At 47.0% G+C, this 24,562-nt stretch overlaps 1 protein-coding gene across 2 annotated transcripts in view; it reads right to left on the reverse strand.

Moving 5' to 3' along the window:
• Positions 1-24,562, reverse strand: part of IFT43 (intraflagellar transport 43) — a 61,607-nt gene that overhangs the window by 28,742 nt on the left and 8,303 nt on the right. For both annotated transcript variants that reach the window (XM_045013840.1, XM_045013839.1), the window contains 3 exons: positions 15,352-15,419; positions 2,959-2,991; positions 2,333-2,379 (listed from right to left, as the gene is read on the reverse strand). In XM_045013840.1, coding sequence (XP_044869775.1) covers positions 2,333-2,379; positions 2,959-2,991; positions 15,352-15,419 — 148 coding nt within the window. The remainder of the gene's footprint in view (positions 1-2,332; positions 2,380-2,958; positions 2,992-15,351; positions 15,420-24,562) is intronic.

Below are 24,562 nucleotides of genomic sequence, written 5' to 3' on the forward strand. Positions count from 1 at the left end.
CTCCTTCCGTAAGAAGGACTGTAGGAAAGTGATGGAGAAATATTGGAGCATTGATAATTCAGAAGTTTTCAGTGCAGAGTTTACAGTAGTCCCACCCACACTATCTTATATTGTTCTACCAGATACCTGTATGGGTTGGAATATTAGCCAGAATATCATGATCTTTCTTTTCTTTCTCACCCTTGCTCACACACACAGTCTTGGATGCTGGCTTCCAAATGACAAAAATGACTGTCAGTTGCAGTTTGGCTTTGGATATATTATACTGTGATTTGACAGATCTCCAGAGCCCAGTCTCTCTCAGTTCTTATACTGTATCTACCACACATGGTATCTGAGTACCAGATGCCACATGGTGCAAATATTTGGCAAGGGAGGTTTCTGCTGTCTGCGAAGAAACTTCAAATACTCAGAGGCAAGCCTATAAAATGAGGGATCTCAGGTATTTGAACCATGGGGAGCTAATACTTTCAGCCTCAATGATACAGTCAAACTCAGAAAGCTCAGGAAGTCTCCTAGGGGGAAAGCTAAGACTATGCTGGAGGTAGCTACTAGGGCTTAAAAGGTGCCAGGATTGGTAGCCACATATCCAATGCATCATCTCCCTGAAAGATCTGAATAAGCCTTATATATTTACCTTGTCTAATGTAACTGTGGATATTTTCACAACCCATCTAAAAGTCTGATTGTGATTGGGATCTGCCCCACACTGGCAGAGAAGGGGTTAATATAGCCCCGGGGAGGCTGTGTGGGAAGCAGCCAACAGGAGAGAGCCTGCAAGGAACAGCCAATCAGGGCCCCACAGGCCCATATTAAAAGAGCACAGGGAGGGCAGAGCAGGGTCAGTTACTGCTGGGAGCAAGGACTGTGTCCCCAGAGGGCTGAGAGAACTACAAACACCTTGGACAGAGCAGAGCATGGCTCCTGGAACTGAGCAGCTGAGTGCCCTGAGGTGAGGGCAAAGAAGGTGCTGGGACCATGGGGAAGTGTCCCAGGGAAACAGAGCAACATTGACAGAGGTTACAAAGGAGCAGTGAAGGCTGCTATTTACAGGGTCCCTGGGTTGGGACCTGGAGTAGTCGGAGGGCCCAGATTCCCCCCCTTGCCACTGGGGAAGGGGCAGGACTGTTGGATAATACCCCCCCAGAAGGGGGAAACACAGATGATGATCTAGCCAGAGGGCTGAGTTGAGAAGAAGACGCTGTAGTTCTGGGAGTTGAGAGGGGAACTGTAGGTGGCAGCAGAAACAGTGCTGGTGTACAGATCGCAGACGTGAGCATCTGCCTCAAGCTAATTCCTAGCATGACTAGGAGGCCAAGCCAGTCTGGTGATGAGGGCCATGCCCCGTGACACTGATCCCTTAGTGAATCCTGCTAAACTCTGACTCAGTGATATTTTGTGGCCCTCAGTTTTACAGGTTAATTAAACAGTGTAAAAAAGTTCAGCCACTGGAAGTTTGATGTAGCTCCTAGGAACCATGGGTGGGTGAGTGTGTCTGCCAGGCCTCTTGGTATATGGGGTTAATGTCTGTCTAGGACTCTGTCTTGTGGATTTTTGCAGCTATTTCTCTTGGCTGATAACACAATTGCCCAGTGTTGGTGGAGCAGGCTACACTAACTATAAGATCCAGCAGAGCTAGAGCCTGCCCAAAAATCTGGGGTACCTCGCAGCAGCCAGTACACTTCTGGAAAGGGGTAATTCACTGGTGCACGTCTTCAGCCCACATATACACACAATCCCAGATTAGGGTGATGAGATTTTTGTAAAAGAATTCCATGAAGTCTTCATTAATATGGTCATGGAGAGAGGTAGAAGACTTGACATCTGAGGAGAGCAGGGTATGGGGCACACAAGAGGGTGTCAGAAGTGCTAGTCCTGAACGGGCACAAGAGAGAGTGTGCTAATAGGAGACCCAGGAAGGATTTGGCAGTGGAACTTATCACCATTTGAAATGGGGGACCTACTTGTGACTCTTTCCACTTCCCCTGACCATCTACTGTCCTTCCAGCCTCCCTCCCTATGCAGACAGACACAAACATGTTCTAGGATCTCTCCATCTTACCAAAAGTATTTTATCATTTCTACATTATTCAAGACCAAGGCTAAGTCCATGGGTAACCTCCCTGGTCCTCTTCCCCTAGAGTACTGTCCCTCTTGATCTCCATCACACCTTCTCCAGCTCTGGAGTCAATGAGACCTTTACCCCAGCACCTCTCACAAATGTGACCCACTCTCCTGTTGCTTCTTCCAGGACAATTCTGCCCATGCTTCTGGAGAACCCTAGGGAGCACAGAACATTTTTTTTCTAGCAGTTAAGAAGATGAAGTCTTACCTCCTCCATCATCTGATCCCTCCAGGCTGTGCTGCCTGAGACGATGACTATGACAAAGCACAATAGGAAAATAATTTCAAAGACAGAAGTGTTTATTCTCATGTCCCCTCTCTCCGCCTGGGGGCTGCAGTCCCCACCAGAATCTAAGGCAGGAGTTCCCCAGTTTTCCCATGCTGCAGAACACTTGGGAAGAGCAAGCACATTTTCTCAGTTCATCTCCTCTCCCACAAGGCTTCATTCTGCAGCCACCTGGAAGGACTCTTCAGAACACAGAGTGTAACCCCTGGATTCTGTGGACAGCAGGACCTGAGGATTCAGGGGCCAGGGCAGCTGGGAAAAGAGATACTTTTCACTAAAATTCTTGTCTTTTTCTGTCCTCATGGAGTGACAGAGCAACTACATTCACTGGCTCTAGGGAAACAAGAAGTCAGATTACTAGCCCCCTTGCTCAGGACAATGGGCATATCATGTGCCTTCAGGCAAGGCTTCACATCCCTGAAGCTGAGCATGGCAAGATCCAAAATCCAGTGCCCATATTCACATGTCCTACTACACAACACTCCCACTGGGAATTAGGGGCCCATAACAGAAGAGAATCAAGTCTTTAAGCAACAAGGAGAACTTACTCTTCTACTTCTTCTGCAGTTTTCCGTCCTGATCTGTAAGACAAGAGGCCCACGTTGAGAAAGGGCTATAGGGTGAGACAGACACACATCTTTCAACACATTGTTCTTATTCTGCAAAGCAGCCTCCACACATCCCTGGTGACATAAGTCACTTCATGCACAATACAACAGGCCTCACCTTTGAAAAGCGCACACAGGTGGGTGCTGGCCCACTGCACACAGAGTTAAACTAGAGCCAATTTGGTCCAGAGAGGCAGCTTGGCAAAACACCAGCAAGAGCACTCACTGCTCTTTGAGTTTCTCCTCAATTCTTTTGTCCCCATTGCCCATGAGCTCCAGGCAAAGCTTCCCCTACTCAAGGGCAAAGGCCAGTACACGAGGGACTGGAGTGAAATAAGTTATGCTAGTTTAAGGGCTACATCTCTGAGAGACCAATAGATTCCTCCTGTCCCTCGCCATAGACAAATATTGTCTAGTTGCCTTTCTAGGCCAGGGGCCTCACCCAGGCCTTGGCAAATTCAGGTCAGAAATGCTGTCGCTGCAGCAAATCAGGGCCGATCCGGCTGAGTTAACAGGAGTTCATAATAATAACGTGGGGGGGAGGCGCAGGCAAATGGCAGCTCTCTCGCTCTCCACCCCAGCAAGCCCAGAAGTAATTCAGTTCCGATTAGGGATGCTTGTTCAATATTCAAAATGTAAAACATGGAGGTTGCTGAACCAGCACTTTGAGAAGTTAATTAAATGCCAGGTTTCTTTTTAGCAGATACTCCATCACTCACTGATTGCTTTGGCCATTTTGCAGAATGAAGTTTTAACTCTGTGCGCTGGGAATAAATATTCTCCCCTCTTCCTGGGCTCAGGGCACTGTGACAAGGGATATGTGGGGCTTTCCTGTCCCACGCACCCCCTCCCAAGAAGCAGCACAAAGCAGCGGTCACTTCCATTCCCTTGCACTTTCCCCATCAAAGTAGGTCAGTAAGATGGGAAAGGCTTCTCCTTTCAACCACCTAGCTCTCCATTCTAACAGGTCCTGAGCCTCCTCTGTCCTTGAGTGCCTAATCTGCCTCTGTGAGGGCAGGGGACACAGGATTCCCATCTCTGAGAAGAGGAAGCTGAGAGAAGGTTACTGTCTGAGAGAGATGGAGAGGAAGGGTGGCTGCCCCCACCGCCATTGCTGGAGCTTTCACTCGGAGAGAAATTAGAGAGAACTGCAGCTGAATTGGAGACTTTGGGCCCAAAGCAAGTGGGTGCAATTCCATTGATGTGACCAGAGTTGCAGCAACTTAAGTAAGACTTGAACTTGGTCTTTACCAAGCCCTTTCTGTGCAACAAGCCTGAAGGGCAGCCAGTCAATGCAACAGGATTATGGTATATAGAGGACAGCCCTGTTGGTGAGGAGGTGACTGCCTACAGGGAGAGGGATGGAGATGGACAATGCACCAATACATACAACCATCCCCCTGCTAACACAAAAAGAGCAAGGAATCAGTGCAAAGGGCCCATCAGCAGCTCAAATTAGAGGATCTGAACTCAGAGGGAAGAATCTGAGAAAGTAGAGATGAATTACATCCCATTTTATCCATCTCCTCTGGCTAGGCAGGACTGCTCCCTCCAGCCTATCTTTGCCCTCTCGAGGATTAAACATCCCAAGCAAGGAGCCTGTCTGTCTCTTGCCTGTGGGAGACAATACCACAGCCTCAGCCAGCAGGGAAATGTTGTGGATATTCATTCTAAACTTTTCTTAGCTTTGTCCCATTACTCCTAGTTACAGCCATTTCATGGCCTTGGGGTTTACACTCTTCAGATGCTTGTACAGAGCTATTCTGTCCCCTCAGCCACTAACCACAGACCTAGCTCATTTAACCTCTTATCGCATCACTGAATCACCACAAACCCTTGCAGCTGCCAGGAGAAGCAGACAAACAACAGTTTGTAGAGAGGGACTTGTAGGGCTAAATACATAAAGCATCAGGTGCCAATAAAATAAATAAATACCCAGGATAACAGGGTGGGTTCCAAACACCCAAACAAGGGTTTAGGGCTGCAAGAAAACTAAGTGGATGAAAATGCACAAGACTAGACCACCTCCTCGCATAGAAGAGTGGAGAAGGGGCTCGGAATGGATCTAAGGGCATTTTTAAAAATTATATAAAATGTGCCCATCGCAATGGTCTCTTGCTACACTGACAAAAGAAAGAGACCAGGCCCCGTTATTATTTATTCTTTGTACTGTGATAGCACCAGGTGACTGCATTCAGAAATTATGGCCCCATTGGGCTAGGCACTATACAAACAGGCAACACAAAAGCAGCCTCTGCCCCAAAGCATTGACAGTCTATGGGACAGGGGATGTATGTACAATGCCCACACAATAGGCCCTCTGGGTGCTAATGTGATGCTTTTATTATTATTTATGTGTAAAAACAAAACTGGACCTACCCAAATACATAACCCACATTTGCCACCTCAGGAAAAGCCTGAGAGAAGAGACAAGCCTTCCACTGTGGCCTACAGAGGATAAAAACCACACACACACACACGCTCTGCTGGAGCAGTAAGGGAAGCAATTCAAGGGTCCTTGTCAGAGGATGACCCACCTCCAGACCTGTTGGCACCAGAGGCTTAGCAAACACAGGGAAACTATCCCTGTTTGTCTTTTAGCTCTCCAGCTGCCATTGGAAGCCACACATGCAGTTTGCATTTGATCTTTCTGTTTTACATGCTGTGGAGTGCCTCCTCCTGAAAACAGGCTCTGCCTCAGTGCCAATTGCATCAGGCTGGGACAAGCACTTCATCCTTCTTAAAATGTAATGTTCTGGGTGCACAACATCCTCCTTATCAACCACAAGAACACAGTGTTCCATGGATGAGCTAAGGCAGAGAAGTGACAAGCTTTGGGTTTAAGCATGCCAACCATGGTTGGGGAGGTTTCCGATACCTTTAATCTTACATTCCCAGCAGCTTCCTGCACTGAGAAATCTGTACTTACCAGCTCCCATCACTCCAGCAACAAGCATGGCACAAGGAGGGCACTAAACACATACAGAATTGGTAACCATAGATTCACCCATTCAGATAAAGACACTCAGAACGATGCAAGTGAGGCAACATTTAGACAGAACTAGGTCTCATTCAGGAGTATTAAAACACCACAAATCACCAGCTCCCAACATTTCTAGCTGTCCAGCTAGGTAAATTTAGACATTGCTCAATGCTGTGGCACCTGGGCACCCGCATCTTCATCCTCTCCCCCTCTAACTTTTCCTGATCAAACCAATTCCTTCCCAGGGACACCAGGGCATGGGCTGGCCTAGTCATCTGGCTAGCTCAGCTCAAACTCCTTCACATTAGGAGCTGCTTCTACTCCCACATTCACTCAATATCCCTGGAATATTCTCTCCAGCTCTGAACAGCTATCAATCCCAATCCTGAGTTTCAGGGGAGTTGATGGAAGAGAAAGTGGAGGCAGGGCTGCATTACAGTTCTGAGATCCCCTTATTACACACTCCTGCATCCCATCTATCTCCTGTCCCATCACCTGCTGTGGAAGGGGAGCCAAATCTGCTCCTATTCAAATATCTCGTTATCCCAAGCCATTCTATATCACCGGCAAGAACCCCTCTGTCTCCAAGGGATTGGGCGAGCGGGTGACTCTCAACCCCCATGGAAATGTGTCTGAGTTGCCGTGGAGCCTCTTACAAGTTATGTGCTGAAGGGTGAAAGGCAGTTCTAACGTAGACATCTCTGTTAAACTGTTTCTCTCTCATTTAATGGAATACCACGGAGATCTAAATGGAGATAAAGTAGCAGGGCTCAGAGAACAGCAAGGATGCTATCTTTATGCAGCATGACAATGTTCAGTGGTTAATTAGACACCGTTAACCTATTTTAGTAGGGGACATAGCAGGGATGAATGGGGGGAAATGTCCTTGAAATCTTTTAATGTCCACAGCTCATGGAGGGCCCTCGTTAAACTTCTGTGCCACAGGACAGCATGTCCCTGAGCTACAGCTGAGCACCAGAGGTCAGCCTGTGACCTCTCTGCACACAGGGACCATTGGAAGACATTATAACCCTAGCATGGGGAGGCAGGCAGGTGGGGTAACCAAGTAAGAATAAAGGAAGCGATTATGGTGACCTGTCAGGTATACTAAGGCATCATTCAGGAAAGAACGGCTCTGAATCTGATGGGAAGGGCTGCTGGGGATGATTGGGGGCAGGTGGCCAGGGTACATATTTGATGGGCAAGTAAAATACGGTTTGTTGGAAGTTTCCACCAGCTTTACAGGAAAGAGTGGAAAGGCAGAGCTTGGGCCTGGGTGGATTTCTTTGCCGTGGTCATTTTGCAAGGCTTGGGCCGTGTGCAGGGTCGGAGCCCCAGCTGCCTCAACGTCCAATAGATCTGTCCTCCCATCACTTAACAAACGTGAAACCAGCACTAGCGGCTAGCAGCAGGGATAAGGAATGAAGAGACATCAACATTATGACCTGGGGCCAAATTGCCCCTATGCTGTAACCTCTGTGGGTCTCAGGCACAAAGCTGTGAAGGTGAGTAAGAGCAGAAGTTACACTGAAAGGCTGATGCTCAGGGGCACTTTTGTTGGAAAATCAATTCTGCCTTCTCCCCTCCTGCATTGAGAGCACAGACCCTTCAGCTCATCCCCACAGGACAGCGCTTCCTAGGCAGGGAAATTGCAGCACCTATGCAACAAGATATCTGGTGACCAACCCTCCCTCCCCTGGGGACCCAGCAAACAACCCTCCCCAGACTGCTCCCCACTCATGTCACATCTATGCTGCACTCAGCTTCTATCTGCACATATTCTCTATAGCACTCCAAGGAGATCTGAACAAGTGAGCCAGCCCTCTCAAAATGCTGGCAGGCTCTATTCCACCAGCAAGACTCAAGCTGCACTGGAAGGCGTGCCTATTTCCGTGTAAAGTTTGCCCCCTGCTGGCCACACCTGCAATAACATTCCCTGTCAGGCTCAAGGTGAAACTCTAGGCAGAGCGCTCATGGGACAACAGAACAGGAGATGTACGCTGGTGCTTATTGAAGGGAGAGTGGACAGAGAGTGACAGAGAGCATGTGCAAAATTAAATGCAGCATCACCTGTCTGGAGAAGACACACGCTGCTCTCTTACCTTGAGGCTCCTGTTTGTGCTCTTGCTTACTCTCATTGTTTGCTTACAAAAAGGCTGTGACGTGGCTTAGCATGATGACCGATCTAGAAGCCCCACATGCCACTTATGTGAGCAGCTGCATCCAAACCCAACCTTGAGCTGAGAATGTAGCTAAGGCGAGTACCTGGGTGAGGCAGATGTGCAACTTGCAGAGCTCCCAGCAGTGCCAACAGCTGTGTCATCTCAGGCTGCGCATCATGCTAGCCATGCTCCCAGTGAGCACATCTAGCTGCAATGGGGGGATGAAAGCAAGGAGAGGCCTAAGAGACAGGCATCCCACCATGAAAGGACGTTAGATAAGATGCTCACAGATCTGCAAGCAACACAGCTCCGATAGAATGGCTCTGGTCCTCACCTCTGGCCAGAGCAGGATTGGTCCCTACGTCTATTCTCCAGGGTTCTGTCCAGCATAGTTTTAAAGCGGCTGCTGCTCTTTTCCTTGGGGACTTGTCCTAATAACCACACTTGATTTTTCTTTGCTCAGTTCCCTCCCTGGAGAACAGTAACATCACAACAGCACCATATCAGATACATCTCCATTAACATGTGGCACCTTTCTCTCAGAGGAGCTACTTTCAGAAATAAATGCTGTTATTGGGGAGGACCAGACATCTTGCAGAAACAAACAGATCAGACTGCACCAAGTCTCTCTGCAGGTGGCACTGCAGTCCTCATAGCCTTTTGGGGTGGGGGGAAGAGAAAGAGAGTGTGTTCCAGAATGCATGCCTCCCAAATGAGAAAAAAAAAGTTTATTTTTCCACCTGACTTTCACCACTGGAGAGGTACAAGGGCAGATGTGTGTGCACGCGCACGTGTGTGCGCGCATGCAGGACAGGAGCATTTGCAGACTTGCGGGGAGGGTTCAGTCTGCATATTAACATATTTCCTGGCACATCTAAGCCACTTTTCTTTTATGAATAACCTCTAACCAAAACTGCTTCAAGCTGCCCTCTTGCTAAAAAAATTAAAAAGAAAAGAAGAAAAGGGGAAGACGTGATGTTCAGAGATACATTTTATTTTAAGAGAGTGGATTCATCACAGGGAGAAGAGAGAAGGGTTACATTTGAAGAATTCTAAATCAAACTGGCCTGCATCCATACAAAAATGATGAAAACATGTTTGTCCCAGCACAGATTGGCTCAAAAAGACATGAGTGCAGATCCTCAAAGGTACTTAGGCACTTCAACCCCAGATTTAGGCATCTAAATCCCATTTTAGGCACCCTTACGATCCACAAAAGCCCTGTTCAGCTGCTGCCTAACCTGTAGGTGTCTGAACTCACTCGGCGCCTACAGTTGTGCAGTAGAAGTTCCCTAGGCACCTGTGTTTCTGCTTCTGGGCACAAATGCTGCTGCCTCACTCTAGATCAGGGGTTGGCAACCTTCGGTATGTGGCCCATCAGGGTAATCCACTGGCAGGCCGCGAGACGTTTTGTTTACGTTGACCGTCCGGAGGCACAGCCCCCTGCGGCTCCTAGTGGCCGCGGTTCGCCGTTCCCAGCCAATGGGAGCTGTGGGAAGTGGCAGGCCGCAGGGAGGTCGGGAACATCAAGTCTGGTCTTTGTGTCCCTTAGTTTTGCTGGAGAACGCCTTGGAGGAGCAGAGAACTAGAGAGAGTGTTTTCTTTACCCCCAATTGAAGAGACTAGGATGCTCAATCTTTTGCAGATATTCCCTTCTCAACTCCACCAGCTGATACCATAATCCCACTGGTTCTCCAGTCAAGCAGAGTGTCCATCAGGAAAAACAGGTCAAAGAAGACCTACCTGTCTAACATAAAGAAAACACAAACAGAAAACACCACTTAAAAAAAAAAAAAAAAAAAAAGGCCCTACCCCATTTCAGGCCAGCAATACCCATCGCAAAGAAGCAGGAAAGGGCAAAAGTCCAATTATTGCCCCTTCACAGGCAATTCCACTGTAACCAAGAACTGTGCTGGATTAAAATGGGAAATATTTCTCTCACCACTTGCTACTGCCCAGTTGAGAGTCTCTTAGGGTGACTTCTGCCCATTGTTTTTTGCCTTTTACTGGGGCTGAACATAACCACCAGTTGCTAGATGCAAGGAGAATACTATCCTGGCAATGACATGGAGGGACAAGAGGACAGGAACCAGTTAGCATTCCCGGAACATACAGCCTATTTAAAAAAAAAAAAAAAAGGCAGCCCTCACACACCCTGGGCCTGCACACCGCAGCTCTATCGCCATCTTGATGTCCTTGACACGTGCCGATGGCATGGAGGCGGCTGGCACCAGAACAGCCCAAGAGAAAGAACGAGAGGCCAATGGAGATTTATGTGAGGAGAGTGAGATGGACAAGGTAAAATTGTCAGGAGGAGTTGTTAGAAAGTAAAATATATTGTGACAATTCCACTCCTGCCGTTCATCAATAAACTGACAGATCATTTAGTGTCAATTAGGAGTGATAGATGGACAAGTCCCCATGATCCTGGGCCAAAATTAATGGCTGGGAGGGAGAGAGTGATTGAAAATGACGGCTGACATTGAGAGGAAAGTCCTGAAGGTCCCCAAGGGGCCATTACTTGCCTCATTCCCTTGCAGATCAATGCAGGGACAAACCCAAAAACAGACACGTCAAGACAAAACTTAATCAGACTTCCTTTCCTTCCTTCTCCTTCTAAGTTCCGCTCCCTCGCTTGGCCACCTTGCTCTCCTCTGCCTGCTCTCGCCACGCTGCTGAGAACAGCTACAGGTGGCAGTGAGACATGGTGACGGAACCTTGCTACAGGCTTCCCCACAGCCAGGAGCCTTACTCAGCTCCTACCATGGCAGCATCACAGGGAAGCACATACTTAGATTTATTTCAACAACACTGTATTGGGAATAGAGGGTGGAAGAAATGACACGCCCTCCCGCCTTGCCATGCCCAAATGCAGAATCTCACAGACACTTTACTATTCCCACTTGCTAGATAGGGACGGCCAGAGGTTCTATAAACCAGCTGCTCTCAAGGGCCATTTCACACAGACAAGAGAGCATATTTTAAGTCCCATCTTCTTGTACCAGATGGCTTTAACTTTACTTATCTCCAGAGCCCTCAATACATTCAAGTCCTTAATCCCATAAATCACATTCCTCCAGCTCCAGGGCCCAGTGCTGCCACTCCCCACCCTCCAGAGCCCAAAACAACTTCTGTACCCAGGTCATGCCACCACCACTGCAATGCTCTAGGGTGCATCCCACCTGCCCCTACTCTCTCAAATGTCCACCAATGCTTCCCTACTATCACATGCACTCTCCAAGGCATTATATTGCCACTCCTGCCCCAGGACATTTCAACATATCCATGCTCCAGGGCATACCATGCCCACACCTACTCTCCAGGACATGCCACCATTTCTCCAAAGGAAGCAGCTTCAGTTATTCCTAAGGCTGCCTGTTCCCAAAATGCCACCATCAGGAACCCTCCATGTCCACCAGAGGACAACAGATTCATGTGTGCACATGTTGCGGGAGATGTCCTGATGAAAGCTGCTTGCGAAGGCACCTTGAAGTGGCTGTATTTGTTCACCACCACCACTAGATGCTGAGGAGAGGCTTGTGAGAACTAAACCACAAGGGCTGATGAGAATGAAGGGAAACAGACCAGGTTTCATGCAAATGTCCTTACAGCAAAGCAAGGACAGAAAGACTGGCAGAAATAAAAATGGAAAAGACTTTAAATAAAATGTCTTAGGTGAGGACAGCAGTTATTTGTAGGGTGACCATATGTCCCGATTTTATAGGGACAGTCCCGATTTTTGGGTCTTTTTCTTCTACAGGCTCCTATTACCCCCCACCCCCTGTCCCGATTTTTCACACTTGCTGTCTGGTCACCCTAGTTATTTGATTGAAAGGGACCCTGGCAAGTTTTTTTTTTTTAAATATATAAATACTTCCACTTACAAAATCCTTATGGATGCTCAAAAACAAATTCTCTTTGCCTGAAGCCTGGACTTTTCCCATTGGTAAACACTTTTCCACCTCTTTGCCTCTTATGACGCATGAGCCAACACGGCAATAAACCATTTACTGTTTTTCAGGAGTGTCAGCAATGATGCCATCAAGGGCATAAGCACTGCTCTCACAGCAGAGCTTGGGTTCCCTCTGCTGGTTGAAGAGCAGATTCACAGCAAAACGATTATGTTATTACTATTAATTTGTATAGCAGAGTATTAGGCCCCAAATATCTATCTAGGTACTTATATAGTCACCAGAGTGCTAGGGCTGGAAGAAGTAGCACCGGGGCTGACACTAAGAAAAACTGTTTCTTCCCTTTCTCTCTTCAGTTAAATTAAAAACATATAGAGGAAGTTCTTCAGGGACACCCCATTGGAAGAAAAACAGATGATGGCAAATAGTAGTGACGAGTGTTATAATGGTTACAGCAGAGTCCCAGGCCACTTAACCTTTTTGTCTCAGCTTCCACATCTATAAAAGTGAGGGTACTAATAAGAATAGCTATTTCACGGGGCTACTGGGAGTTTTAATTAACCTTTTCATGCCTGATTCTTTGTAATCTTATAAAAATGTGCCACTTTGGTGGCCTCTAGAAATTAAGTGACAGATTTGTAGATGCTTTGGAACCTTTGTGATGAAAGACCCTATTCATGCCAAGTATTTTTAAAATGAAATAGAGTATTGGGAGAACCAGAGGCTACCTACCCCCACCTTGCGACAGATTGAGGTAGTAATGATCTGGCAGACAGAGCCAAGAGTAAGGTGGGATATATGCTAATGACATAGGTTATCCAGGTGAGACAAGACCAGGGAGGGTTGTGAGGGGCTCCCGAAGGATCCAGCAAAACTAGGAACAATGGAAAACAAAATGGTAGATGAAATTCTGCCATGACAACTGCCAGGGGGCACACATTGGAAGGACAATTTCAAGTGACTTGCTCACACTGACAGGCTCTGGAAACTATTAATGTAGCAGGAAAGAAGTCTAAGTGCCACTGCAGATAAATCAACAAGGCTACCAGTGCAACAGGCAGCATAGTCAGAACTGGAACAAAGAGGTGAGGCTGCATAAGGGGACAGAATAATAACTACAAGGCCATTAAATAAATAGATGCATAGACTAGCTGATTTGCAATACACCCGCACATGACAGAGAAAAATCTAACTACAGCTCTATCTCCAGCCCTCCCTTCCTAAATAAAAGTCATTGAGGGTTTGTCTACAGACTGGTTTTTCACTGATTTAACTCCACCAGTTTAGAAACAAATATATTTAAAGGATGCAGTCTCCTAGCATGGGCACAGTTAAACTGGTATCAGTGCTTATACTGGCAGTAGCTATATCAACGTAAGCACATCAATAACAGCGTAACCGCAACCACACAGTGAGGGAAGAGGTGGGGGGAAGCATGTCGTACTGATTTAACTAGATGGCCTTCCAAACCAATATAGTCAGTCAAATTGGTACAAAAAGCTGTGCACAGATAAGCCTTGGGAAAATAGAGACAACCCAGCTGCATCAACATGTGTGACATCAGCCTATGACTCAGACACTTCACAAGCAAAATTTAGTACGCGATATGCTGTAGAAACAGCCCTAGTAGCACTGGCATCTTGGAAGGAAGGGATGGAGACAGATGGAGAAATCAGTGTTTGAAGAATCCACAGCTGGAATCACAAAGAAAAGACAAATGACAACAGGGGATTATCCAAACCTCTCCTTTCCCAACTTTGAAAAAAATCAGAATAATGCCCCTAAAACTGACAGTTACCAGAAATGGTCAAAAAATTTCTTCTGTGGCCCTTAATGCTGATCAATAATGGCTTGCATCAAGTGGCCACTTCCACTGAGTCTTGGAGCGTTACTCAAGCCAGAAGGTGCCTGAGATGCCAAGCTAACCAGGTCTCCCACAGAGATGGTCCATCTCCCTTGATCTTCTGTCCTGCTCCTTTGTCAGATTTGTGTCTAATTTGACTGGACACTTTCCTGGCCAAAAACCTGCCATATCAAATCTCTGAAGTGCTCAGCATACTTCAGGATGCTAGAGAAATAACAACAGGTGCCCTGCATCCCATTCCTCTGAGCTGGTGAGTTCAGGCTGTGCACTTTCCTTCTGCTCTCCCCTCAGCTACAGAACCCAGAAGATCTACTTCACTATGTTCTTCTAATAACAAGCAGTAACTTCCCCAGAAACTTACTTTTTCCAGGTAGGCTCACTGTTGGGGAAAGGGCCACCTATTTCATTTGGTCCAGTTAGGCTTTGAGGGACCTTTGCCATATAGGACCTGCCAAGGGGATCCTTGAATGCTCCATCCTGTCCTCAGGGCCCCATGAACCCGGCATACTTCTGGAAGAGGCATACGTAGTCCTTTCACAAACTGGAGAGCCCCCAGAGTAATGTGACCAAGCCAGCAGATACGCTCAAGTGTATGCTGAGAAATACAAGCAACTCCCCCACATCCTACCTGGGCCTAATACAAATGGCCCCTTCCCACTTTTTAGGTCTATCAACAGGTGAGGCAGAGCCCACTTAACTTTACAGCCTTTGGTGAGTAGCCTGAAGTTTTCACCTCTCAACTCCACCTGCCCTTAGTCCAGATCCCCCGTCTCTTGGCATGTCCTGATCTCCTCTTTCCTCTAGATTCCCTACATCTTCCATCCTGAACTCTCCAGCTGTACTGAGTCCCACTCCTTCCCTGACTTCTCTCTTCCCTGAATTCCATCCCTGACTGCCCCCAGCAATGTGGGATCCTACCATAAGGACTTCTTCCTAGAGATTACACTCCCCCAACCAAACACACACAAACACTGATCAATTTCACTCTTCCACCAAGGCTGGACACAAAATCCTGATTACTTCTGTGGAGTGCCCTAGCTGCCAGTAGGACTCTACTATTCACCAATGGGATCCTCTTGTGGAAAGAGCTCAGCCAGGAAGAGTATTTTCCTGGACATGCTTCTAAACCCACCTCCACACCCCTTCCCAATTACTGCAGCAGGCAAGGGATATGCTGTCACTGGTTTCACACAGATCTGGAGGCCTGAGTAGAGTAGCACATAAGGAGAGTCAGTCAGCTGCCCCCAGCAGGATGGAGGTCTGGAGGGCTGGCTCACAATAGCATTAGAGACAGAGGCAGCATACGAGGTTCAGGAAGATAACTCTAGTGGTTGTGACAGCAAGCCCTAAAAGGTGATGTTCAATCAATCTATGCCTAAGCCCACCCGGAGAAAGAAAGAAGCTGGTACTCACTTGGAAGGTGCCATTACAGGATCATCTGCCCAGCCTCCTTGCCGGCGTGGGGGTTTAGGTGGAGGGCCCTTTAAGAATAAGAGACACACACAAGAAAGATGATATGTTATACCCAGTTCCAACCAGACCACCTCACACTAGATTCACTCATATTGACCCCTGCAGAGAGTTACCTGGCAAGAAGTTTGAGTCCAACACTGAGGTGCTGTTTTTAAAACAGTGTTTTATAAAACAAAGGAACAGAAATGTTGCCAGACAGGTTTTAAAGTGTCTGAGACAACATAGGATGCATCACTGTATCAGGGACCTAGCTGAGTCTCAAGTTCACATACACAAGGCTCAGATGCTACCTAGCCAAAACATGCCGGGGATGGTGGCAGTCCAGCCTGTGGGTGCTGCCCTCTCTGTGCATCTGCTGTTTAGTGTTGTTAAACTGCACTCATTTTTGTTTTATATCAGAAGTGCACAACAAATTAACACATTCCCTACCCCCAAGGAGCTCTCTGTTCAAGACAGGCAGACGGACAGGACAAGACACTTAGGAGACTGAATTGGACTTTTAGAAGATAATTATTCCTATTATCTTGCTCCTTCCTATGACGTGCTGTGTGGCCATGGCAATAGGCAGGTGGGGATGTGGCTCAGGAATTGGGATAAGAATTTCCGAGACCATAAGGGGAGCCAGTAGGCCGCTGGTCTGTGTGTCCAGCCCATGCTACCTGCAGCTTTGGGCTCAATTCTCCTCTCCCAGGGTACTGAAGTACCTGATACAGCAGAGGCCTTAGCAGTTTGCATGACATGCAGTAGTGTGTGTGATGAGGCAGGGCAAACAATTTCAGATTTTCATAGCCCCAAAGGATGCTGTCCAGAAAAAGCAGATGGTCTAGAGAGATTCATAAGACTACAGCACCAAATGTGGAGAGCGGCACAATAATCCCAAGGGAGCTTCAACCCTTAGGCAGGGGTAGCGGAATGGGGACATTCTCCTGAACTTTAGTTAAGAAAGGGGAAAGGGATGAGTGAATACTGAAGATTTCCTGGTCTCAGAGTGAGAGGTGCAGGAGGAGGAGAACTCTGAGACAAGGCCGGCCAAGGGTCTCCAACTTCTCAATGAGGAAAGGCTGGTGGTAACCCTGAGTCAGACGGTCTCCTCTGTTTGTTTCTAGAAGCAGAAGTATTGTTTGAGAGTGTGGGAAATGGACATAGCCTGTCAGGGGCAACTGCTGCCTGCTGTAAGAAGGGGGCATGACCCTGCATAGCTCTTTGGGAGGAGCAAAAATAGGCACTCTCCAAAAATAAACAGGGAACAGAAATTAGCTGGGAGCTGCAGTTCCAAAATACTGGCTTTCTTCAGCAAAGGGAGCGCGGGAGGGCAGAGGGACAGGCAGAGAACGTGAAATGCAGGAAATGGCCTCCTTATATGGGTTCATCCGCAGGGGACAGAGCTCAGTCGACTGGAATGACCATGTCACAGAATGCAAAGCCTTCAGGGCCCCAAGTGAATGGAGTTTTCTGATCTTTACACGATTCCCCCAGATTCTTAAGATGCCAAACTACAGAAGAGGCTGCAGTGCCAAAAAAGGAGCATTTTGAATTCAGATGATTTGTGTGCTCCCGAGCTCAGAAAAAAAAGGGAAAAGAACCACACCACATATGGGCGCGCCCACATACAAAAAAAACCCTACACACATCCCACCCCTACATCTCCTCACACAACTGTCCTTCCCTATACATGCAACCTTGACCCTCCTGTTCAGATCCCTCCACAGCTCTACACAATCCCACAGACAGCCTACAGCCCATGTCCCCCAGGCACATTCAAAAACACCTCATGTGTCTAATGAGTTACATGAATGCTGCCAAAGAGTCAAGGGGACAGAACCGAGAGGAGGACCCAATACCTCCAGCCTCTGCCCCAAATCGTGTTTTCCACAGTACTTGGGTTTTAATCCCAAACTATTAAGGTCAACATTCAGGTTCAAGGTTGCTTCAGCTCAGGCACCCAACCCTAGAGGGTACTTCTGAAAACATGCCCTGGTTTATGACCAAGACTTGACTTCACTGTGTAATTGGGATTTAACCCCACTGCTTCACCCACCTTACAACCTCTCCCCACTGAACACACAGACCATGTTGTTCTTAACGTCCAGAACACTAATGCTCCACTATTCCCACAGCTCCTTTATTTCTGTTGCAATAAGCCCAGTAATTCTTTCAGGATTACCTACAAGGAATATTCAGCCACAGTGATGGTCAGGCCAAGAATCAGTTGAGGATCATTGGCTTTATCTTTGTCTATTTGCCTGTAAAGTACCATAACTAGGTTAGCGTACCATATACATTTTTTAAAATAATAATTTACATTTATTCATAAGTTTTAAGACCAGAAGGGACCACTGTGATTATCTAGTCTGACCACCAGTGTAACTCAGGCCATAGGACTTCTGTGAATTAATGCCTAATTTAAATAGTCATACTTTTTAGGGGAAAAAAAAATTGATTCTTGATTAAAATTTTTCCAGTAAGGGTGAATCCACCACATCCCTTGTTGCAATCATTAATTAATTATATAGCATCATTGATCTAAAAAATTTCAAAGTGTTTTACAACTTAAAATGCAAGCAATACGTCACACATCACCAAAATACAGCCACTTCTGAGATGGATGTGGCTGCCCCAAGCAGCCCTAAATAAGAATTCAAGACAAAACTAAAAAGAACGTAATGTCCAGTTGAAACTTCACATGGAATTTAGGGATACAGTTCTGGTGTACTGGCCAAATTCCAGACTAGATGCACCAATTTTTATGAAGTGGGCTGAAGGATTTTAATGACCAAAAGTGGTCAAGACCTCTGTGCCCCTAAATACATAATTAGGTGCCTAAATAAATGAATGGACTTTCAAAAAGATGAGCACCCAGCAGTTCTCAATGGGTGTCACCCTGGTTTATTGGTGGACAACTTTCTAGTTTAGCTTTTCCCATTTCTTGGCATGCTTATAAAATACTTTATTCTCTTTAGCCTCTTTGGCTGCATTAATTAGGGGCTGGTTTACACTACAAAGGTTAGGTCAGTTTAAATACATCGTCCAGGTCCACAAAAAATTTCACACTCTGTGCAACATAATTAAGCTGACCTAAGTCCTGGTGTAGACACTGTTAGGTCAACAGGAGAATTTTTCCATTAACCTAGCTCAGTGGTCCCCAACGTGGTGCCCGCGGGCACCATGGCGCCCTCCGGGGCATTTATGTGTGCCCGTCTAGTGCCCCACAGGGGAGAGAAACCACGGCCCTGCACCTGCCGGGGACAGAGAACTCAGGCTGCGGGCGTAGTGTTCTCTGTTCCCGGCAGGTGCAGGGCCTGCCTAGTGCCCCACAGGGGAGAGAAGCTGCATCCCTGTGTCTGCCAGGGACAGAGAGCTCCGGGGCTGCAGGCTGAGGGTGCCAGTGTTCTCGGTCCCTGGCAGGCGCGGGACCCGCCTAGTGCCCAGCAAGGGAGAGAATCCGGGCCTCCGCGCCTGCTGGGGACAGAGTACTCCGGGGCTGCGGGCGCCAGTGTTCTCTGCCCTCATGGCTTCTCTCTTCTCTCTGGATTCATATATTATGTAATATTAAATATGTTTTTTTGTATTATTTAATGTACAAATACAAAATAAGCCTTGAAAAATTGTTGGCACCTGCCACACTCTTCTGAAAACATGAATGTGCTACTGGTCACAAAAAGGTTGGGGACCACTGACCTAGCTACTGCCTCTTGGACAGGGGGATTTACTACAGTGATAGAAGAACCCCTTTCATTGCTCTACTAAGTGTCTACGCTATAGTGGCACAGCTGCAGCTGTGCTGCCATAGCATTTCTAGTACAGATATAGCCTACTTCGGTTTTCTTGATGCCCTTAGCTCTTTCCAAGTTTTAACTAAATTATATATTCTTGTTCAGATACCCATTTCAAGAAGCTCTCTTACTTCCAGTCCCTGGAAAATGTCCCTTGCACATTAAAGAACCAAGCCACTACCAATTTTTTTTCCTACAGGGATTCAGTCTGCTGTGTCTTTGTGATTTTAAGGATTCCCCAGACCTCCTTCCTCACCAGTAGAGTTTAAATACAATCCATTGCATGTTGCTCACTGCCCCCCATAATTACCTGAATCCTATTAGTCATACCTTGCGAGGAGCTGTGAACCCCTATTCCTCACTATGCTGAATTCCAACAACTAGTGGTCACTGGCTCCTTCCTACTATTCTCAGTTAGTTCCTCTTCCTTGTCAGATAGCAGTAATTCTAGGCTGGCTTCTCCTCTGCTCCCTACGTCACTGTGTGGGGGTTCCAGACTCCTATTAACTTGTGCCTCTACAGCAGCAGAGGTAAAGAGAGGTAAACTGCCTCTCTTTGGAACTTGAGGAACAGGCAACCCTTTCAGAAGATGATTAGTGTTACAAAGGCAGGTTATGGATGCACTGGATCCTTCCCATAAACAGATTCTCAGAAGGGATTGGAGACGTGGATTCACTTTCCTTCATCATCGTGACACCCCTTGAGAGGCATCAGCACTCTGTGCAGGAAATATGAACTCAAACGACACCAACAGTGTGTGTCAGAGGGCACATGGGCCTCAATCCCAACCTGAGAGGCCATGACGACAGGTCAACAGTGGTCCATCCCATGTATCTCATACCTCCTACCCAACATCTGATAGAAGCACAAGGCCCAGCTCCCTGTCCCAGGCAGTAGTTTTGGGGGTGGAGGTCTGGTGGCAGGAGGGGTTGTATGTAGATGCCTTATTTTCATTTAACAACAACCACAGAGTGGAGCGAAAGAAGGGCCAGTCTTCAGTTTCAGTCTACACAATAAGTCACCCAAGGCTTCTCTACAGCTAAGAAAAGCTGCCTCCTCAGAGAGGGCTCATGAATTAGTTTTAATTATCTCCAAACAGAAGAATTCTGACTCAAATAGCCCCAGTGCCTCTGGGCAGACACACAAAGAAAACAGTCTGTACAACCATCACACAGAACAAGACGTGGGGAAGGCCTGATTCCTTGGTTTGCCCAAACCAACTCCCCTAGCTTCCTAGGATAATGGAGAGTGGTCCCCACTATCAGACCCCCTAGGGGCCATCTTTCTTTATAAGGCCTTTCTTAGAAAGCAGTAAAGCTGCCTTTAGCAAATCAGTCTCCCAGGAGTTCCCAGGGGTATCCTAAATCCCTGGAGGACTGGGTCTTCACTTCTCCAGGACCCTTTTATCCTAGTAGACACTTACTTCCCTTTACTAGGAAAATTGGGTCAGAGGTGCATCAAGATGGCAAGGAACTCAGGTCTACACTGGGGGGGGGGAGGGGGGAGAAAGGGAGTGTCGACCTAAGATATACAACTTCAGCTACGCAAATAGCGTAGATGAAGTTGGCGTATCTTAGGTCGATTTACTTGGCCATGAGGACAGCGGCGAGTTGACCGCTACCGCTCCCCCGTCAACTCCGCTTCTGCCTCTCGCCACGGTGGAGTTCCGGAGTCAATGGCAGAGTGATCGATTTTATCGCATCCACACTAGATGCAATAAATCAATCCCTAATAGATCGATCACTACCTGCCGATCCGGCAGGTAGTGTATATGTACCCTCATTTAGAGCCCCAAAAGATCTCTACCACCTATCACAGGGGATAAGCAACAGCAGCCTATGCTGTACAACAGTTGTCAGGACTTCATGCCGTAAAACAATGGTCATATACAGCTACGTAAATCAGGCCTATGTTTCTGTCCTTTCAATAAAGTACACATATTGAAGCATAAGGCACCCGGTCCTGCCCTCCTATGGCTTATATCCTTCCCTCTCTCCTCACACCTATACATCAATTCACTCCCCCCAATGGCTTATCCTTTCCGACCCTGGGGTAACAGAACAATGTCCCTCCTCACCCCAAGGCTACACAGTAATGCCCCTCCCACCCATCCTGGTTATATACAAAAAGGTCCCTTTAATCAGCTTGCTCTTCCCTAGGGCTATGTACTGGTAGCAAAATGTTCTCATCCAGCTATACCCCTCCATCAGTTCCTTTAGTGGGCTCAGGATAGAAGCATTCAAAGCATGAAATACATGTGTGGAAAAATCTTTTAATAAAACTATTTCCCATGGGATTCCCAGTGTCTGTCACTCCTCCCCACCCAGGGAGCTGCTGAGCAACTCAACAGCTAGACCAGCTGAACAGAGAGGATGCTACAAAAAAGGCTGGGAAACGTGGCTGATTAGAAGAGCTATTTTGGTGAGAATGAAGGAAGATGTCATGGAAAGGCCAATAGATAACCTTAACAGGCTGAAAATAACTGCCCTGCTGGCTGGCCACTTGGGGTGCAGGGGGGAGTGGGAGAGAGGCAATACAGGGCCTTGGGGAGCGCCAGGCCATATGATGCTGGGGCTCACACTGGGGAAGTTGGCCTAATTAGGGAACATGAGTTTAGTTGCATTTTTCAGATTCCTCCTGGAGAATCTGGCCAACTTCCAGCTGAGCAGGCCCAGGAATGGCTGGGAGTCCAGCATGTCTGCAGGCAACAGAGAACCACATAGAAAGAGAAGCAAGTCCACTTCAAAAATATACAGGTGTAACAGCCCATGACTTCCGAAACACTGGCTCCCCTCTGGTGGAGGATGCGTCTCCTAATAGCAGAGAATAACAGAATCCATGTAGCCAGCAGAATCTCCTGGACATGGCAGGTAAGTTCAGCCCAGTCCAGGACAAACATGTTTGCCAAGCAAATCTGGGATGGCATTCACAACTGAAAACACCGCCAAGAAATACAGCCTTGGAGCTGGCACTTATTTCTCTCAGGCTCTGTTGAGATGCCTCTCGCTGTGAGAGCTATCAACTCCCACCCCCAACACCACACCAAACCATGCAAAGCTTTGGTAGCATGTCCCATACCAAGAGGGGTTAGCCTTAGCTGAGCGCTCCTCCATAGTCAAGCAACATGGGGGACAGCAGAACCCTACTGAGCAAGAGATCTTAATTAGACTGTTAAATCTGTGGGGCAGGGGCTTTTTGTTCTGTTTGTACAGCACCTAGCACAATGGAGTCCTGGTCCATGACTGGGGCTCCTAGGCATTACCACTATACAAATAATAACTAATACGAAGGATTGAAGTATCTTGTTGGAGCAAGACAGGACTCCTTCAGTTCTAAACTCCTCAGAGCAGGGGATATTGGGAAAGCACCTAGCACAGAGCAGATGCTTCCTCAAAATAAATAAATAATCCCCCCATTGGGATAAACCCACTGCTGGGCATATGCAACAGTGGACTCAAAAGCATCTTACTCTAACTTCTGGAACTCTCAGACTGGAATGCCTGGGGGTCAATACACCTCTACCCCAATTTAACGCAACCTGATATAACACACATTTTAATACAACGCGGTAAAGCAGTGCTCCGGGGGTGGGGCTGCGCACTCCGGCGGATCAAAGCAAGTTCGATACAACGTGGCTTCACCTATAACGCGGTAAGATTTTTAGGCACCAGAGGACAGCATTATATCTGAGTAGAGGTGTATTTAGGTTCTGAGAAAGTTTGGGGGTGGCTAATAGAATCAGATTAGAGCTTTCTATGTAAACAGGGCTATCGATCCAAATACAGAGCTAGGTGCTTGAACAAGAACTAGGCAAGAAAAAACACTGTTTCACTTTCTGCTTTCTCTGATCCTGCAAAGTCTTACCCAGGTGAGCAAGCCTCAGTCACACTAGTAACACTATTGATTTTAATGGGGCTCCTCACCTGCATAATCAGGCCCATACTAAATTACATATGTAAAGTACTTTGCTTTATATTCTCCTCACCTGTGTTTCCAACAACAGCTCACATTATTAATCATGATTGCATTCCTGATAAATGACCAGCTTAATTTAAATAAAATTACAAATTTTACAAATATTAGTCAATCTCCACACAACATTATCTCCATTTAACAGAAAGGGATTAAGGCACAGATTGGAGAAGGAACTTGTCCAAGGTCACACACCAAATCTGTGGCAGAGCAGGAGCAGAATCCAGGAGTCTTGGTTCCCACCCCTTTTCTCACTCCAACACACTTTGCCCCTCCAGATAAACTATGTTCTCTTCCTTGCCACAAGCCGAGATACAGGGATAGACCCTTTATTATTCCATTGACCATTCCATCCCTTTGCTATGTGTCATAGGCAGCCTTGGAAAGCACAGCCCAATGACTGGTTGAACCTGGCAGGCATTCAAATCTAAGCCAGGGGATGCAGAACACATCCTGGAGCAGGCAGATGGATGGAGGGCAGGACTTCAGCAGGCACATTCACACAAAGAGCACAAATGCTGCTGGTTCAATAATCTCCAACCCCCAGTGGGGAACATACCTATGACAGGAAAAGCCCAGATTATAAACACTCAGTGCAGCCCAAAGAGAGTTCAGAGAAGGGCTATATGAGTCATCAGGGCAATGGAGGGGCCAACTTCAAACAGATGATTAAAGAAGCTAAGTATTTCAGCTTGGCTGAGCAATGACTAAGGGAGGGATGTATTGTAGCTGCAGAAGTCTGTGGTCACACTTCATAGTAGATTCCATTTATAATGGTTTTATAAAGGGTTAATAAATGATTAATAGAGATTATAAACATTTTATAGACACAGGTAGTAGGCATTACAGATGATTATAAGCAACTTACTGATCCATCAGACCCTACAGCAATTAACCATTTATTTTCCTGTTATAAAATTATTTATAAATGTAACCTCAATATAAAGAATGATCAGGTATCTGAAGGGTGTAAACCCTAGGGAGGAAGGCAGGGATTTAGGCCAGGTGGTCCTAAAGTATTTCGGAGTAATGATCACTTCTCACTAGAACAATCGCCTCTTTGACACTGCCTCTCCCTCCCCTCACACAACATCTCTGTAGCAACAACTGCTCACATGGAAAAGTCCCGTCAGGAAAATATTGTTTATTTTAATGAAATGTAGCAGCCAGGAGGAGCTACTACCATGTGACCAACCAGCTCTCCACAGATTCCCAGCAAGTGCTCAGTAGGACCTGGCTTGGGAACTGCTGATCTAGGGTGATACAGGGGGATGCAATTCGATCTAACCAGACAGAATTAACCTGATGAAGATTTAGGTTGATTCTCTTCCCAACAGCAAGAAGAAAGTCTGTGGAATCATCCTCCAAGGGAAGTCCCATCGCTTGAGACAGTGAAAACTACTTGG

The sequence above is a fragment of the Mauremys mutica genome, chromosome 4, assembly GCF_020497125.1.
Source record: "Mauremys mutica isolate MM-2020 ecotype Southern chromosome 4, ASM2049712v1, whole genome shotgun sequence".
Lineage (NCBI taxonomy): Eukaryota > Metazoa > Chordata > Testudines > Geoemydidae > Mauremys > Mauremys mutica.